Source organism: Trachurus trachurus (genome assembly GCF_905171665.1).
Source record: "Trachurus trachurus genome assembly, chromosome: 14".
Taxonomy (NCBI): domain Eukaryota; kingdom Metazoa; phylum Chordata; class Actinopteri; order Carangiformes; family Carangidae; genus Trachurus; species Trachurus trachurus.
The window spans coordinates 16,048,470-16,068,520 of record NC_139903.1 but is presented as its reverse complement, the minus strand read 5'-3'; the positions used below and the strand labels follow the sequence as shown (position 1 = coordinate 16,068,520).

The window sequence follows — 20,051 nt, the reverse complement described above, 5'->3', positions numbered from 1 at the left end:
TTCATCTACTCAGGCATTTAGTAAACACAATGATTAAATGTTACAGTAATTCATGAAACAAGTAAATTTACAAATGAAATCTCATGAAATATGAAACTGGAGAAATCATGACAGATGCTGATGGCTTTTCCAGAGAAGAGCTTCTGTGAGGTTGAGGTAGACTCTTGGTTTCCCCGGGGGGAAACGATGGAGCTAAGAGGTAGTGTGCGCCCTGATAAATAATGTAATAAGAAAAAATTGAATTTGTACAACTCCTTCCATCCGAGGTCTCCTCCTTTAATTCACCAGCAGCCATTTTACATCGACCTGCCAGTTTGCAAGATTCTGATGCCATAAATAAATCGCTGAGGTTAGTTTATTTATAGCAGTAAACTTTATGTAATATTTTACATTATTGCTTTAGCTGCTGATAATCAATTTGCCACAGAGGAAATGATGCTGGTGTTGGTGTAGCAGCACACTGTCCTCACGGCCCAGTACTTAAATGCACTTGTATGATAACATGACCTCAGAATAATAATTTAAAAAAAAACCTCTTCTAGCCTTTATTTCACCCTCTCAACCACTAAAGCACTTTTCTGGAAAAGATAGCAGAAAACAAGATGGATGGAAATAGCGGCAGAAAGAAGAAAAAACATGACTGTAGTTTCTAAATATAGCATTGCATGCTCACATCACAGCTTCTACTCCTGGAAGGATAATTCAAACCAGTAAAACAGACACTATATCTCATACTTCAAAGTTACATTTCAGCTATACTAGCGACGGGGTGCAAGAAATATGGACAAGATCACACATAAATAAAAGGGAAGAGATGGCATATCAAGACAGACACTAAAGGCATGAGACTAAAAGGAACAGACAGGTAGAGAAGAAGATTGGGTAAAAGACATCTGGTAGCTACAAACATGATATATCATGCTTGTTACAGATGGAATGAGGGGAAAAATCAGTCGGAAAAGGAAAATATGTTGAGTTAAACGTAGTTAAAAGGTCTATTTTTCCATCACACGTGTATGAGAGGTGCAGGTGATTGCATCCATGTTAATGATGTCTGATGGGAGGATCAGTTGCAGGGACTGAAGGGTTTGTCATTCTAATGAGTTATGGTATGATTGGTCAACAGATCGATCGGTTAATCGGGGGACGTTATGATTCACAGGTCACACCACAGACAAAACGGGAGCATGTCTACGTCTATTCAGGAGCAATGCTAGGACTGAGAATCAAAATGGATTGTTCCATACCCATAAATTCAATCCCAAGATGCTCTGCCAGGGCAGAGGGTTGACAGTTGGAAGGGAAGGGTGAAAAAAAATAAACAGAAGAAACAAAAGACCAGATTAAGAAAGTGGCACCTTCTAACATATAGTGGAGCAAACAAAAATAGGCATTACAGAAACTGAGACAACACATAATTGTCAGTAATTGTCAGAACGACACTCACAGCATGCAGCACACACTCCAAAACACACAACGCTAACCTACATCACTACAGTCTATATCTTACATCTGTAAATCAGGCTGTGGATGCTCCTCTTGTTGTGTAAGATCTCTATGTACTGTATGTCTCAACACAGTCCCATGTTATCGCAGCCTTTTAGAGGAGGCCTATCTGTCCTACATTTTACAAGTGACTCTCCTAATGGGAATAGGAAGTATTAGGTGTATAAGCACTTTTATTACGTCTGTATCTGGAAACTATGCGTCATCCGCTAAGATTACCTGTGCTTTCAGATTTCTGCTTTCTAAAAAAACTGCCACACTGTTGGTTCCCAAACACGCCCATCGCATGAACAGGCAAGTTTAAAAGATTTGTTTGTGTATAGTATCTGACTAATCACACTGAATACAAAGAATTATAGTTGGACTTCCTATTATATAGCAGAGCGAAGCCATAGGGAGGCTGCACCAACCAGCTGAATCCATATCTCTGGCAGCTCACTTGCTTTACTTGGGTTGAAGCGAGTCCCAGCTGTTCTTATGACAACAAGCTCTTGTTAAGCCAAGCCCTTATGGCTGAGGAGCAGAAGCCATCCTCCTTCTCTTTGGTATCTCCTGGGGATGGGAGGCGCCCCTCCAGGAGGCGGGGCTGTAACTATGGAGTGGATGTGTGTGCACACATGTGCCTGCTCTTTCAGAGAAAATTTGATGTATTCCTCCTTAATTGAGGGTCAAAAATGTGGAATATGTGTGACGCCATTAATAGTTATATAGCGATCCCAAATAAAAAAAAGTAAGGGTGTAGCTGTAATATTCATATTCAAGTCCACAGCCAAGACATCTATCACGCTGACTTCCATGAACCTGCTTTCTATTGTAGGCTACATCTGCTTTTTGATGGGTATCTGCAGAAGAGCACTTGGACTGAGCGGAGGCTTAATCTGCTCTATTTGTAAGTTTCACGTTTAAATTTCTCAACCTGACGAGAAAGAGCCAGGCCACTGATTTGAACATATAGGCGTGTAAACCGAGTAATCAAAGCGTGGTCTGTGGTCATGTCACTGGATGAGAATGGGAAATAAACGCTGTCCTTGATGCAGTTGCACAGCTGCACTGAAGTTTAACAGAATGCAGAAATGCAATGAGTGAGTGCAGGAAAAAAAGAGCTCCCACACACCACACTGTCTACTCTGCCAAAAAAGCAAAGTAATTTCAGCACAGTGCATTACGACTTAATGCGAGATGAAATTACTCGTAGTTAAGAAGGGGTTTTTTCGCATAGTACCCTGAGCCAACATACAACAAACACTGTGTGTAAGCTCTACAAGGCAGATTACAGGATGAGACTCTACCCCAAAAGCAGATGCAGTTACTTTATCACAGTAATGTGATGTCGAATTGTAACCACATGAGCCTGTGTGAACACATGAAGCTGACAAATTTACAGGAAGACAGCGGGGGATTCTTTGCTATTGCTTCACTGTCCTGAATATTATATCATGTTATTATGTATATGTATTGTTAAGTTCATGTGAAATGTCAGCTGTTTATGTTCCATCAATGTCAGGTCACTCACTTCTATACAGGTAATGAAAGTGAGGTTTGAATAATTAACAAGTCAATAATCAGAGAGTGCTTGGATGGTTTTCAGTGAAAAAAAACCTGAAAGGGGGTGAGATCTATCAAGCTGTAGTTCTCCACAGACTGTCTGTCTAATCTTGGTATAAATCTGCTGTTGATGGATGTGTTTGCTGATGTTGCCGTGTAGGGTGGTGCAGGGTTGACTTCTCTTACCCCAGGCTAGCGGAGCTGTTTGACACGGCACTCTCGTCTAGCGTGTGAACCGTGTTCGCAGGACATCTGCTGTGAGAGCACCATTTTGTTGCTACATCTCAAGCAATGTGTGTTCGCAACAAATGTAATTTGCTGAATGTCCTGGCGTGGACTTAACAACGTTCAGCAGCGTGCACCACCAGACTCTGTAGGCTGTAACTGAGATCTAAACCAAGTTATTGGCTGATCTGAAAGCGGGAAAAAAAGTGTCTTACTTCCAGCTTGAGGTGATTCCATGTGCAGCTTGTATGTGCATGTACCGTATACTGCGGTGAAAGCAGCTGTGATGCCGTGAGTGACAACATTAGCATGTGTGGTAAATGATTGAAGAATCCCTAATAATCCAATATAATTATCTTTCAAATCGAATCTAATTATCAAAGACTTGTGTAAGTAATTCTGTCATGTTGTCTCATGAATGTGAGGAAATGTTGATCTTAAGATAATCAATGATGTCACAAACATTTTTTTTTTAAACAGTGAAGCAAACCTCACACAGTCAGTTATCTGTCATGCCTACATGTTAATGCTAACAGTCAAGACCTGTCTTTCCATTCATGGATCAGCTCCAATATATCATACATACTGTACATGCTTGCCTTTGCTGATTGCAGAAACAACCAATCATCAGTGAGTGAGGCCAAGCTACTGTAAGTACTAGTATTAGTAACTGTTTTGACATTAGACTGTGTTGTTACATGCAGCTGACTGTGTGCAAATCGACCTCCACAAAGCAGCTAAATGCTCCCTCTATTTGTTGCTATCAGCTTGTATTCTGGGAGCGCACATGCAACAGACTGCGAGTTAAAGGGCGCATACGATCACATGCAGAACAAACACAGCAACAGACTCCGCTCAACTACGCCAGCTCGTCAGTGAGTCATCAGAGGAGGTACAGACACAACTATTAGGTAATAACAGGAAATTAATTAATACAGGTTTTTTTTTCTACACCCGGCATGCACGCATGACACAAGGACAGTCTGACAGAGTGACAGAAGAGGAAATTGACATACGGTAGAAACTGGCCATAACGTAGGTTTGACAGCGATCACCAGTAAAGTCATTTGGACACCTGATGGAAAGAAACAAAGCCACAGGAAGAGGAGGTAGGAGATGGGTGGTGGATGAGTGAGAAAGAGAAAGAAAACAGACAGAGAGAGAGAGAGAGTAAGAGGGAAAGGGTGGAGTGAAAAGGAAGAGTATGCGTAAAGGAAAAGTGAAGAGGAGGGAGGGAGGGTGGGGGGTAGGGAGGGAGGAAAAGAAAGAGAGAGGCAGAGAGACACAGAATTAGATCAACAGCACAACTACGGACAGCAGAAGCAGAGTGTTCCCATGGATGACACCACCGTGTACATGGTGTAGTGCACAGCTCATTGCGTGTTGACCTGAGAGGGAGAAAGAGGAGGAGAAAGAGGAAAAGAAAACTGGGGACGGGGCAGCAGGAGTCCACAGAGGTAATCCAGTGACAACTGTGTCTCTGTTCTCAGCTGCTCATATCAAGTGAACATACTTGGATTGGGCATGAACAACCGCCGTGGTTCAGTCTGTAAGCATCGCGGGCCAAAGTATCCAGCCGGACATCTGGGAAGGAGCGGACAAGTGTTATGAAAAGACAAACAGTGGGAGTGAGGTGACTGTAAATGTTGAGGATTTACAGCCCTCCACACAAATCGTTAACAGTGAAGCCACATTGATACAGCACAAAAAAAAAATAAAGAAAAGAAAACACAGTAAACGGAGTATTAACGCACCAAATACTGTAACATTCAAACTATATAATAAGAAATCACTGCTACTATTAGTTATTATTAGTCGGTATCATTAATGTCATCATCCAATGTATTATTCTTATTGTCCAATATTATTATTGTGGTTATCAATAATACTTAACTGAGATAGTGTATCTAAATGACTATCCATTAAGGAAAAGGAAAACCATAGAGAGTCAAAAATAATAGCCCCTGACCTCAGTTTGAACAATGGGGGGAGGAGGGGGGGAGAAGAGCAACGTTCATGAGCACATAGACAAAAATGTTGTATGTAGCTGTATGTAGCAAAACTGTGCTCTGCTCTGTAGGTGATCAATAAATCAATCTTAGGGAGCCTGTGCAGCAAAGCTGAAAATGGGGTAATGTGGTTTCTTTTCTTGGTGCCTGTTGGGAGCCTGGTAGCTGTGGTCATAACCTGCAAATGAGACAGTTTTATAACCGATACCAGCAGCAGAGTGAGGTAAAGTAGCGAAATCAAGGGGAAATAAATCTCTGGATTTACATTTCCAGGTATAAAAGAAACATCATTTGTAAATGTATATATACAGCACTGGACAAGTCTGCTGTGAAACATAAGTCAGGGCGGAGCAGGGTTTTCTAACATGTAGCTTTATATTTGTATAAGTGAAGACAGACTGCTGTATTGTCATCGTCAGCTGTGTTGGACCGAACCATACTTCCTCATTATAATCCCATTAGGATAAGCAGTTGGTCTTTCAGGGGCACCATCATTCCACTTACACTCACAACTAGACCACCAGTCCAACAAAGGTCACTGCTCATGATTACTGGTTTCACACAACACAACACAACTATTCCTCATCCTGAGTGATGGAGTGTAACTGGGGGATAGCACCACCTAGACCACGGAAACTTGGCTGGAAGAAGAAAGAAATGAACTGTCACTACATAATTTAAAAATCAGATGAGCGTGCAAATATCCACCGTGGTGCAGCTGCAGACTCTATTATGACTCTTTTTTATCTTTCGTTTAAAACAGGGGGAAATAAATCATTGTCATCATTCATTAGCCTTTGACTAAAAATACACATGTAACATTTAGTTTTACCATGTGTGGAGACATGAGGCAAGACTCTCCTTACTGTATACAGTAGACTTACATACTTCTACTTCCCCTTAGACACTGCTACAGTTGAATACTGTTATTAACTTTTATTAACAGGATATTAATCTGCAACCTCTAATCATGTTTGACATTTTCCAAACAAGAACTTAATATTTTATGTTTTTACATGAAAACTACAATTGATTGAAACAATTATCTCCACTGCTCTGCACACATTCCTCTTTTTAGAGCTTTTTATGTGCAGGAAACCATCGCAGAAAAACATATGTTTACTTTGGCGAGTTAGTTACATTGGGTAATTTATTAACCTTACCTTTCCCCAAAACAAAGTTTATGCCTCAAAGTGAAGGAGCCCGACATAAAAGTAGGGCTAGCTGTCTGCAGGACTTGTTTGGCCAGTGAGTAATACCCACTGAAGCCTGGCCTATATTGAATGAGATGGCTGTGGGGCAACAAATCCCTGCAGGCCTTCACTGCATTATCCAACTTTTCTGGACCCATGCCCCAGCCGTGAGTGAATTAGCTGCAGCAATTGAGTTATTGCTGCCTCCAATTTGTACACAGCGTATTGAATGGCTGTTGCAGCCATGTCCTCATTGCTTGTCGAGCATTCTTCCCTGGGCCAACTGGGCACAGGAGCCCGGCCGATGTTTCAGCTCTATATCAAACCAGCCGGAGGACTTATGCTGCGCTGACATATGGTCCAACAGAACATGCAACATAATATTTGACAACCATGACACGTGATAATGTGTGTGTTTTGTTTTATGATACACTATTAGGTTTTACTGGTTGCACCAATTACAGCCCGTGCTGAATAAAACATGAATGCTGCAGCTAATGATTATTTTCATTACTCATCAGATTATACTTTCTTGATTGACAGATAAAATGTAAGATAGAAAAAAAAAGTGCAACAGCTGACATATTGAAAACTCCTTATTTGGTTAGTCGTGTGCTCCAAAACTCAAAGACTTTCAGTTTAATCTGATGCAGCCAATATTCACATTTGAGGAGCTGGAACCAGTAAAATGTTTGTCTAATCTATTAATCAAGTAATCGTTACAGCTGGAAAGGCAAATGTCAGTGTTTTGGAAAACAGAAAAAAACAGGAGGGAAAACTGTTTATTTTACATGTTAACTTCTCCTGAACATCTTCCCAAGTAATGTTTCCTGACCTTGAGTCTTTGAGTCTAACACAAACTAAAATGTAAATGTCAAAGATAAAAAAAAGGTTGTTTCTGTGATAATGTCAACCCCAACTCTTCCTGAAAACACAGACACGCGGTTCCTCCAGCACACTTTACACATGGGTCTTGATCTCTTCTGCCAAGGACCTCAAATGTAAGCAATGATTCTATTTACCTCATTGGGGGCCTCTAACAGGCATAAATATTTGCTCACTACTAAACCAGTGACTCATGACATTTTGAAAGGGCTTTTAATGTGCAGCCCTCCTGTACACAAAACATGACTTAAAAGGATGAGCACACCACCGCCTCACTCCATTATTAGTGTTAAAATACACAACAGGTGGGTAGTTAGGAACACTGGCAGCATTTGTCCTGTGATGTGTCGCTGCTGCCGCTGAAAGGAAGGAGAGCGGGAATCGAGCGCCATCAGGAAAATAAACAGCAGGATAAAAACATATAGTTAGATGGTTGAAGAATATTACTGATGGTAAAGACTTCATATAGGGGATTTTAAACTGTGGGACAAGGAGCGAGTTTTGGTAAAAGAAAATTTGAGTATTTTCAGAAAAACCCGACAAACAGATGAGATAACTCACTTGCAGGAGAGCTGATTTACACCATCTATGAAGTAACAGTCGCCGCCATTCACACAGTAGGACTTCTCTGTGTCGTTGCATCTTCTGGTGTGGCCTGAGCCTGGAGATAGCGTTGTGGTTACTGAATAGAAAACAGAGAGAAAAGAAAGGAAGAAAAAAAAACGATTAGTGTCAGCTTTGATTCATATTCAATGTAATTAGTCTTTTCTTTTCCGTGTGTAACTTTTATTCTCTTAATCGCCCATCAAAGTTGAATAAACTGTTATTTCAAAATAAAACTTCAAGGAGACATTATGACATACGATAAAGCTCTGGAGTTTTTTTTTAATCTAATATGAACATGGCTGTCATTTTTATCACTATGATAGGCCTGTATATCAACAAGTATTCTCGGCTTTACTCATATTATACACTTGTATTTCCATGAGGACTCTTAGTTTTCCATCCACAAATGTAATTGTGTCTCTAAGCAGTGTTGACACTATCTCAAGAAGTTCTATGAGCAAAGATAAATATTTCCCTGACATGGCGTAGGAGTTGTTTATGCGTTGTCTCAGGTCCTTGGAATGGCCCAAAATGTCATGTATCTGCAGTTAATCCCCCTTCCCCACCCCCCCCTCCTCCTCCCTCCCCCCGACTGAATAGATATATGTTTGGGTTGAAGACTGCTTATCTGGGCGAAAGCAGGGATGGTTGAGGGAAGACGAGTGCTGAGAGAGGTGCACAGTGGCAGGATTGGGCTTGAAAAAGGGAAGGAGTGTGCTTTTCCATGCCAGATGATGACACGTGATTGCAACTGTATACCTGCTGTCAGATGCTATTAGCACCTTCTGCAGAATGTGACAGTTTGTTGTTAGGAACACAGAAGTCTTCAACTGGAAGTCCTCAGCAACACGCAGTACGAAAGCTTCAGCAGCCAGAGACTCATGTTGTCAGGCTCTGTGCTGTGACAAGAAACTGCCCTCAGATTTCATTCAGCTGGGCCGTGGGCTCCGGTACACAGTCGGACGAGATTTCACAACTCTCATTTGTTGCTGAGGAAGCCAGCTCGACTCCCTCCTGTAGCTGGAGAAGTGCGCTCTGCTTCATTCAGAAGCACACGTCCGGTTTAGCCACGGCAACAGAGGTTCATTCCCATGCTAGTTAGCATAACAAAGCAAATAGATGACATCAGTCTGCGCTTCACTTGCCAGTATGAGCCCGTGAAGAACATGAATAAGTCAGCACTTCGAAAATTGCAAACAGTTTTTAGAACGCAATCTGGAAATGTTGTAGTTTTCCAGTAAAAGCAAGAATCTACTGGATTGGAAACAAGTACGCCGCAAATCTAGAGTCAGAAATAAGTCATGTTATTGTTCTCTTCAGGTTTTCCAAAAGAAATCTAATCTCTCCAGCAGAACCCAGCACATATCCACTGTCAGAGCCACAAAACTTTCCAGAACTGGTTTACCAGTCGATCAGAACTACCTCCCCGTCACACCTGACCTCTCACTTGGAGTGCTGGCATATAAAACACCTCGTAAAAAGATCAGACAAAGCTGTCAGGAAGAGGGAACCTCAAAACATTGTTAAAAAAAAAAAACCTCCTATGCTCAAAATAGAAACCGTGTGCAGTTCTTTAACTGTGAAACACGCGAGACAAAAGGCGGCAGCGCACGCCACACAAATCTCTATCCACGACAGCACGCCTCTCCCAGAGTGCACTGGGGGTGGTGGTGGTGGGGAGGGGAACGTCCTGGACAGCTCATCAGTCCTAACACACAGACAGTCACACTCACACATAATCTCCAGTCCACCTGGCGTACATGTGGGCGGAAAACAGACGACCCGGAGAAAACCCACACAGGGAGGTGGAGAACATGTAAACTTCACAGAAGGAAGGATCAAGGCCGGACCTGTTCTGCTGTCAGAGTTTATAAGGCTACTGCTCTTTGTGCCAGATCCACTTCGCTGCACACACATTTCTTTCTTACTTTCTTGTTATTTTCAGTCTAAAATATAACATCTACAACTCTATAAGAACACATAACCTACTTTTGTTTATTTCTACTTCATTGAACGTGCCTCCAACTACACCCTCTTAGCCTGATTTGCATGATATCTGGGTTTTTCAATAGTGGGGGGTGGGGCCTCAACATTTTAAGTATTGTGAAACTCAGTTAAAAAAACTCATGCCGTGAATCCTGGTCTTCAAAATGTGCCAAGTGATGGTTCGAGTAATTTAACCTGGAATGTGGCTAAATGAAACATTTCCGACTCCATCAATGCAGAAGGAGACAGGTTTATCTGTGTGATGAAATGTTGGACTGTGCATCGATATAAGATAATTAACTAAGAGGTTTGTGAAAAAAAAAACATTAAAGTTGTGGTCTTGGTTTTAGATCCATCCAGCTGCAGCACCAGTCTCTACAAGTTGTTTTGTGTTGCCATCCAGCTGAACGCTTGCAGGTGGAGAGCCTACAGTACGCATTCTCCCTCGGCAGACAGCGTCCATTCGCCCAAACCAGTATTCAGGAGCTCCTGGGTGGAGCACAATCGCATTCCTGTGGACTTTATTTCCCTCTCAATGCAGTAAAAGAGATAAAGTTGTGGCTTTTTCTCGGGTAATTCGATGCACTCAGTGGGACGTCTCTCGCTGACAGTAACGAGCTCTCAAAGACACGATGTAGCGCCGGTATCTGCATCCATTCAAGAAAAGATTCAGTAATGCAGAAAACAATACTGAGACAACGACGGTGATCCATTAGGACGTCAAAGTCAAAATGCAGTTGATATCTTTCTGCTTTAACGACGTGTGGAAGGATTTTATGCAGGCATTTTTATATATAAAACTCGTCATAACTTTGAGGAAATGATCACAAGTCACTACAGATTTCCAGCGTCATGGAGACATGGAGGTAGCAGGACCTTTCATAACAAGCGGCTTTTGTTTTCCAGAAATCAGTTACTTGTAGCAACATTCAATAACTGCTGCAACTCGCTTTCAGTGGCTTCAAAGATGGCATGTATCCCAAAACTAACAAAAACAATCCATTTGGGAACATTTATTGGCCTGCAGTCATCAACTGACATCCAATCTATGACACTGCACAGTTAAGTGTCCCAATTTCCCTCTCCTCTCCTCCTTCTCTCTGCTGTCCTCCCTCCTTTCCTTTGTGTCCTGCAATTCCTCCCTCATAGCAGACACACAATGTTGTAACACTGAGCGAGAAGGAAGAAAAGTTCTGTTTTCAGAACGACGTGTACAAACTTAGGTTCAGTCCCTGAGCCAAACTTAGAAAGGCTTCACTTTAACTTTAATTATAAAACATATCCTATAATGCAATGTACTCTGCATGATGGTAAAAACTATTCAAAGAAATATCAACATCAAATACTGATTATATTCATGCGTGGTTAATGTGGCCTGTGTAAAAAAAACCTGCAGCTCCTCCATCAAAGCGAGTGAACTCAGACTGCACTGATGCACCGAGCATCTATAAATCACACGTGCCCCTACTTCGGGTTTTATAATAAACTTGTAAACCTTGACTAAAGTATGTAAAAACCTGCTGAGCAGCAGTAAAACACGCGGGCGGGACCCTGAGATGCCACAGACTTTCTGTTGACGCATCTCATCTTCATCTGCTGGAGCCGCTGGTGGAGTGAGAAGCTGGATGCTCATAATAAATACTGTAAATAATCAGTGTGAACTGAACACCCCATAGGTCAGAACGAGCTTGTGTCAAAAACATATGGATGCATTTCCATCATTAGATAATGATGGTTTTAGTTATTACTGTGCAAACCTGTCCTCCAGAGATTATGTTTATGTACTACTACAGTGACCTGTGGCACCTGATGCACATTCTACACTAACTAATTAGCTGTATTTAACAATAGTTTCTAGCACATAGTGATGGTGGTATTTATGAGGCTCTCGTATCAACGTGGTTCAGTTGAGAGGTCAAGATATAATTTAAAGGTAGTGGAAAGTGGAAACAAATGTAGTATCAAAGGGTCTTGAGCGTATATGATTGCTACAAGTGTTGTTTTGTCGTAGTGAAAAACATTTTATTGAACAATCTCTCTGCCGTGGAGATACGTGTATAACTGATCTCTCATCCACTCGACATTAGAAAGACTTGCTCACGCTCTAACAAAGGACAAACGGCAAGAGTTCAAATTCCCACAGAGCTTCACCCGTCTTCAGTCTTTAGTGCACATAGGACAAACCAGGAAATTAAAATAATGACACTCGTCGCTGCGAGTAGTTTTTCTCACTTTCTCACTCATCGAAAAAGCCGTACAAGGAGGCAGCAGCACGCACAGACCCTGTCGCAGTGATGAAACAGGAACAGTGTTTTCTCTCTGAGGTGATCTGGTTCAGCCAATACAGTGTTTACTCAGGCTGCACCACATGTTTACCCCAGATTAAAACTAATGACAAGGCCTAAAACATTTATTGACATGGTTAGAGATACACATATAAACAGCAGAGAAGCATCTCATTTAAGGGCTGACGAGGCAGATACAAAAAGATATTCAAATTACCCCACTTAGATGCAGCTTAAAAGAAAACGTTTTAAAAGGCTATGTAGGAATACATTTTCCTCTTTAAAGCAGAAGTGAGTGATATATTTGTGTTAATATAAGTCTTAAATAGTTGTATCTTCCGACAGCAATCACTTACATAGAGTGTTTGGACTGAAACACGGGTCTCTCAGTCCCTCTGCTCTGCTCTGAGCCGAAGAGAAAACATTTATCGTATCCTACAGTTTTTATCCAATGAGGAGAGAGAACGGCATGCAGGGCTGTGTGTGCAGCCAAGGAACGCCGTGAATGTGGTGACGTAGCGACGAGGACTGTTATGGTGCGTTCAAGGAAACTCGTATTTTTCCGACCGTGAAGTGGTACCAGTTCGATCTGGTACGAGTTCACCGGTCGGAAGTTACGAGTGGCCGTTATAGTGACTTTCACCGGTAAAACAGGTCGGAAAAACACGAGTGGGTTGCCTGGAACGCTACAAAGTCGTAAGTTGTGACTTGAAGCTGTAATTTACGATTTCAAAAGCCTGCCTGGAACGCAGCATTAGCGAAAACGACCGGATCACTCACTTCTGCTTTAAATGATACAAACATGTCTTCCTTTGATAAGAGCAGATGCAGAATTTTTTTTGGAATGAACTAGTGCAGAATTGATCAAGTGTGAACCAGGGTAGCATGAATAAATCTCAAATGTTGCATTTGTTTAAAACATTTGCATTAGTTTGTTTGAATCTGTACAACATGGTAAGTTTTATATGTTGCTCTGCCTTTGTATTAGACTGTGCTGTACTGTTTCAGACAAGCCTGGCACTGTACAGGAGTCGTGCTGAATCCAAATGGCTGATCTGAGGTGAACTCGTGTGTAATCATCCAGTGAAGCTGCTGTGAACAGACCGCAGCAATTCCTGTTGACAGTTGGTAAAATAACACGTGTAGTGAATTCTGTACGTGTTCATCATTGCCATGTAGAGCAGCTGCTCGGCCGTTTCAGAGCGACACTGTTTATGCACGTGTATAATAAGGAGAAAGAAAAAAAAAACGCACTGCACCGCCATGTATTAGTAATATATTGGTTTCATTGCATATTGAAATCTTGATAAAAGCCGAAACAATCAAGACTTATTCTGTCACTTGAGAGCTTCTGTGATCCACCTGCCCCAGTTCGCCCTGTCGACTGAAGGATTGTTTTGTTTGAAGTGATAATTAATGGAAGGACAGCAGTCGGCAGCACTATTAACAAAAGTAACTGTCTGATGCTTTCGTCCTTTTGTGTGTGTTTTAATTGATCGTCATCATTTTTCCAGAAACAGCACTTTTTATTTGCATCTATCCCCATGTGGCAGGATGCTAAAAGTTAAAGCTAAAAATGGCTGATAAAAGAGAAGCCTTTCGACCGCGCTGGGCATTTTCTACTCACCTTGACATCAAAGTGCTTTAATTAAAATCTGCATGGAACAGAGAAAACACAGATACCTACGTCTACATGACTCAACTTCCATCAATTTGTTCTGGTGCATTTCTTTGCCTTGCCATATGGTGCTGTCTGTCTGCAGTCACGCAGCATCCCCCACCACCTCACAAAAGGGGACCAGAGTTCAGGTGTATTTGTCAAGGTTGACTCTGCTCTCCTGGCTGGATGTTGGAGACAAATTCCTTTAACCTAAGGAGATCAGCTGCTCTGCTGTACAGAGTTAGGGGCAGAGTTCATTTATCTGCACTTATATGTGGCCGGGGTTTAGTTAAGTTTGCTTGGTTTTTTAACCTCAGGTTTCAACTTTCCTTGGTCCTGTAGCCCAGGGGCTGAATCTGAGTTGGACTGCGAGAGAGGTTCCTTCTGGGTTAGTGCGAGCCACAGTGTTTAGCCATCAGCCCTTGCCACTGACTTTGATTAATCCTTCATGGCCCAAGAACTGAAAAGAAAAGCTGGGGGTGCAAGCAGGACCATCTGGAAACCTTCATAAACATGCCTGTCTTTCCACGCTCTCCAAAGGATTCTAGGAAAATCGTAAAAATGAAAAGAGAGGTCCCTATTGCACAGTTTTTTCCTCTTGAGGCACCCCGTGCATATGCAGCAAACAAAAAAGCACTCGCTCTGAATCCTCGCCCTCACAACCCGGCCTGAAACGCCAAATTGTGTAATGAAATACATTTTCAATTGGCCTGTCTTTGGAGCCGAGTTATACACATGTCCACCTAATTTATGACAAATGTTGATAATTTACTTCAGCTTGGCTTAATCTTTTTCACTTCTGCGCCGCAATTGAACAGCAAAGCCATCTCAAAACTCAGGACAGAATCTGATTCTGTGCAGGGAGAAAGCCAAGGCACTTATTCAGCCAGCAGTGGAGCCGTTCCATCTGGACTTTGTTATGGCTTTGTGTTTTCACTCTTAAAAGCAATGTTATCAAGATAAAAAGTATAAATTATGTAGCCTATTTGGGAGGATGTCAGTGAGCAAGGATAGTGTGCAGACCAGGACCATCTCTGACAGTAATACATTTCTGTGGTGAAGCTTGGTAGATACAGACATGAAGGTCCAAAAATTCAAATCCTCATCTAACAACTTATCAGCCAAGTAAATGTAGAACTGCGTTACAACTTTTTTTCTTCTTTTTTTACAGCTTCCGATACTAAATCTCTAATAAATTATTATAAAGAACAATAGTGGTTGAGTGGTAGTGCGTCAACAGGTGGCACCGTCCTGCAATAGCACACACAGGGACTTTAACTCTTTATTTTATCACATCATGTAAATCATCATCACGATTTTAAAATGGGGAGAAAAATTAAAGTCGGGCCGTTAAAATCTGATGGGAATGTGATAAATGTTGTAGGTGCACACCCTTCAGCAGACACATAAAGAGGTTGGTATCTGTAATAGCTCTGCCACCCAGACATGCTTTTTCACAAGTCAGTTTTATGTCCCAGAAAAAAGCTCTGAGTGCCCCCCCCCCCCCCCCCCACCCACCCTAAACCACCACCACCCCATGTCTCTCCCCTCCTCAACCTCCCGACTCAGGGCAGGGAATGTATGACATGTCTCCTGTTACTGCTGGGACCGAGATCTTTTATCTCCATACTGGCAATTCATATTGCATGCATTCTTGCTACTGCTGTGTGTACAGCATTACAGTTCATCTCTGCTAAGTCTATATCTTCTGAGGTGAGTGAGTAAACAAGATAAAGAGATAAGGCGGGGGTGGGGGGAGAAGTACAAGGGGCCAAATTGGGATGTGTGGTTTTGGTTTGAATGTGAACTTGATGACAGCTGTGCCGGATCTGTTTAAAGAGTCTGCGTGGTGAAGATGATGCTTGCATGACAGAAAAGAAAGAAAATACTTAATTTGTGGTTTTTGAGCATCTCATATTGTATGAATAGTGATACTGAATAGCAATAATAAGCTCTGTAGAAACAGGAGCCAATAACAAAGCAAGACCAACCTTGCTGGGAGACCTGCTAACTTGTAAAAATTTGTTTTTCTCTTCATGAACGACTGATTTTGTTGGATTTTGCTGATGAAATAATCAATGGCATACAATACATGTTTTCATTTTCAGATTTGGAGGCCCAACATATTTTGACAGGAGCTCAAGTCCAGACAAATGTAGCAGCTCTGAAAGCAAGAAAGAAAGCAAGAAAGAAAGAAAGCAAGAAAGAAATCTGAAATAAATGAAAAGAAAGGTTAGAAAAGAGAGAGAGATGGAATACTGAGTAATACTAGGAAGAGGAGGGTTAAGAAAAGAAGATTTGTTGACAGGGTATTAACTTGGAAAATATTCCAGCTTGCCAAAGCCAACAGAAAACAAGCACGCACCTTCTTCCACACATACAGTATAGGCACACCCAATCAATGGTAACATCCAGCATCTGTGACTTCGAGCGTTTTGTACAGAGTTCAAAGTGAGCAAGAGAGATTTCATGTCAAATACCCACAGAGGAATTAAATTACTATTTACTGTAGGTAGGACGCACGAAAGGACCTATTATGAATGAAAGTGCACTTAAAGCTGTTTTTCAATAGAAAATTATCCACAATTCAAACACCTTCAGCATGAAACAGGAATGTTTAGAAATGAACAAAATGGAGCCTGCCAGGAACATTAATCTACCACCCACTCTCCAGCAAGACTGCCACTGCCACAACCAGTGTGTCTTCTTTTATATTCTTGTCTCCTCTTACCATTTTTCAGTCACATAGCTGATATGCCTGGTCTTGCCTGCCTCAATCATCTCAGCGCTGAAGTGAAATCAAAGAGCAGCCTAGTGTGCGATTGCACAACAGCTGCTCATGCACTGCAAAGAAGCACAGTGCACTTAGGAAGGGCAGGGTACGGTGCGGGCGCAGAAACGTGTGCTGGTATGGCTGCTGGCAGGCACCAGTGTGTGTGCAGTTGGCAACAAAGTGACACATGGTGTTTTCCGCGGCACAGTTCCAGACAGGGTTGCTTCCTGCTCTGTCTTTTCAGAGGCAGCTCGGGCTCAGCGTGGTGTTCCAGCTGCTGCTGCTGCATCCTTCCTCCAGTCTGCTGAGGATGCCTGTTGCTTTCACTTTTTTTTCTCTCCAGAAACTATTGTTTACTGTGTCTTCTCCTGACTGGTATGAATGCACAGCTACTACAGTCACAGGTGGACAGTGGGAGGCGAGGAGGTGCCAGCTCTGCAGAAAACCTTCAGTGATGAGCAGGGATGTGAGCTTAGAAATAACATTGATTCAAATCACTGATCGAACCTGATAATAAGGAGAATCAACCATATTATTACTGGGGTATTCAGTCACCCACCCACCCAACCTTTGTCTGAGCTCACCTGGTAGACAACAAGAACTGGTGGTTAAAGGTAGGCTTGGAGATTCTGGGAAAACAGTTCTAGCAGTCAAAAGTACCAGCCCCTTTCCTCAGACTTCTCCCTGAAGCCACGCCTTCACCTTTCCACGAACGTAGGTGAAGACACCCAACGCACATTGGGCGTAGGCAGAACTAGACATGAAGGCATCGGATTGGTTTTTCTTTTTCGGAGCGAAAAGCATGGATTGGTCAGAGTCTTGCCAGTCCTGCAGCTGCCACAGAGGTCTGATTATTTTCGTTCCTTTTTCTGAATACATAAAATATTGACTACTCTCAGGATAGAAGGACCATTTCACCGTTTCACAGTTCACAGTTTCTGAGCATGATTACCAACCATAACTTTAAAGCCTCAGCAGAAGATCTGTGCCTTTGACAGTGACACGTTTGAACCCTGAGGGCCATGAGCTCCTACACATCTCCCGTCATTGGTCACGAGAGGAGACATCTTAGACAAGCAGGCATGATCTGTTTGTTCATGTTTTAGCAATAGTCAGAACTTTTACTGATGAAATCATCAATCCAAGTGAACACACGTAAGCAAGAGGAAAATATATTTTTTTTTGAAAGTTAGGATGAAAGAAGCAGCAACAGCTTTCTGTTTTTTTAAGAAGACAGAAGAATGAAAACAGCAGAATAGAATACAAACAATATATTACTAGATAATTTAATCACTTTAAAAGAACAACATATTATGCATCCATGTGTCTTCAATGTCCTTTGTCTTCAACAGCTGGCCCTAATTTCTGAGAAAGGGGCAGACTCTGCAACCTTGGGCCAGATAGAAGACATATACCACACAGGTCCTTATTTGGGTCTGGAGCTCACAGCTACAGTAGTGGCCAGCTGCTCGGACTAAAGGTTTTCCCACTGCTATTCCCCAAAAGCCAGAAAGCACGGTCTGCTTGTATGTGTGTGCTGCGGTCCTCCTTCACTCTTATATACACACACACCACCCACACTCGCTGTACGTTCTGAAAACAGGGCGATGGAGCACTGCTGTTTTGTCCGGCCCTCTGTATACTAAAGGATGAGTTCACGGTGAGTGTGTCGGTGATTAAAGGGAGACCTGATCCCATCCACGGTCACACCTGCACACTCCAAAAAGGGAAGCGACTTCCACGCTGATGACGCCAACTCCGCGCCCACCAAAACTCATACACAATCCCGAGGAAAGAACTTACTCACCCCTAGAGACGGGATGTGATGAAGAGCGGTTGCAAAATCACCAACAGAAAGGAAGAAGCGTGATGCAGTAATGGGAGGTTTAGGATGAGAGACAGCTGTGGCAACCAAACTATAGTACTGTGCCCCTGTGCTTTAAGCTATGGTATGGTAAGTATATGTTGCTCTAGCGCTCAAAGAAAACTTGAAAAAGTCCAAAGACAAACAGAATTGCTCACATCCTATTCTGAAAAATGCAAAGTAATGGGAGGGACGGGGGATTGTGTTTGATGTGGGTGAACAATAGTGAACTCACAGACCTATTCTCAGTCTGCTGGCTCTGTGCACTGCACTTCCAAGCAACTGCAAATTATTAGTGACTCAGTAACGAGCGGGCCCTTTCTGACGCTTAATGCATCATTTTTTTTTGGCAATCATTTTTGCTCTTTGAAAGTATTGACAAACGTTAGAACAGGATCCTGCACAGTCACCCACAGCTGGGGTCAGCGTCAGGAAGAGAGAGACCACCAGGACAGCTGAGGAGGCCTGAAGAGGGGGAATCTTTTATTATGCTATGAAATTAAGTCTCAGATAGTTTTTTTGTCCCGGGCCGTGGAAGAGTTAACAAAGCCCTGCACACAGCAAAAACCTCATGTCACCTCCTGCTCACATCACTCAGCTTTTCAAGTGTAACAGCTGCTTCCTTCCACACACATAGCAATATCCTCACTCATTCACACTGAGGGCTTAAGTGTCCCACATAACACAGTGAGATTACTGGATATCCTAAGAAGAGAGATGCATTTTGATTTTCAATAACTTAGTTGTTTTTGCAAAGATTCGATTGAGTGCTCCCACTTATCGCATTGGATCGGGATTAAAGTGAATTAAGAGAGCAAGCACGGCTTTGAGAAACTTTTCCAAGTCGTTTTATTTGTTTTTTTTTTCTTTCGTCGTCTTTTTTCATACTCATTTTTCCTCTGATGCTGATAATGATCAGATTCAACAGCTGCCTCATCTCTGTCACATTAGCACACACACATCAAAGTCAGTAACTCATACCAGGCATAGTCGTTGTCAAAAAAGCAATGAATTACTGACATATTAGGGCACTGATTTATGTTTTATGTTTCAGCAACCTAACATTACTCGTCTGCTCTCACTTTAACCCGAGGTTGTTGGAGTTGAGGGATTGCTTCCATTGCTATGTCAGGAAAGACACACAAAAAAAGGTGAACATTTGAATTAGTGTTCATAAAATCTGTCATGAAACTGAGGATTAACTTGGGGATATGTTTTAAAGGCCATCAGATAGAATAAAAAAATGAAAACATGCATGCCCAGGCCGAAATGCCTCTTGAAAGTACGTGCCCCCAGATGCCAAAAGAGCTGCTAAACTATGTAGGTGTTCCTCTCCTTACAGTAAGTTAGTTGCTGGCTGTTGCTTAAGATTCTGTGGAAGTGTCCTATCATGTTGCATAACATTCATTACAAATGAGGGATTCCTTTTTTTAAATTTATTACTCCTTTGGGTGATATTGGATGTGCAGGGATCAGGACCTCTGCAGAGCTGTCGTGTGTATATATATATATAC

General features: G+C 42.2%; 1 protein-coding gene across 1 annotated transcript in view; it reads right to left on the bottom strand.

Moving 5' to 3' along the window:
• Positions 1-20,051, bottom strand: part of nrg2a (neuregulin 2a) — a 48,408-nt gene that overhangs the window by 9,239 nt on the left and 19,118 nt on the right. Inside the window, exons 4-6 of the mRNA XM_083986089.1 lie at positions 7,925-8,045; positions 4,293-4,351; positions 1,248-1,271 (exon numbers count right to left, since the gene is read on the bottom strand). Of these exons, the coding sequence (XP_083842215.1) occupies positions 1,248-1,271; positions 4,293-4,351; positions 7,925-8,045 (204 nt within the window). The remainder of the gene's footprint in view (positions 1-1,247; positions 1,272-4,292; positions 4,352-7,924; positions 8,046-20,051) is intronic.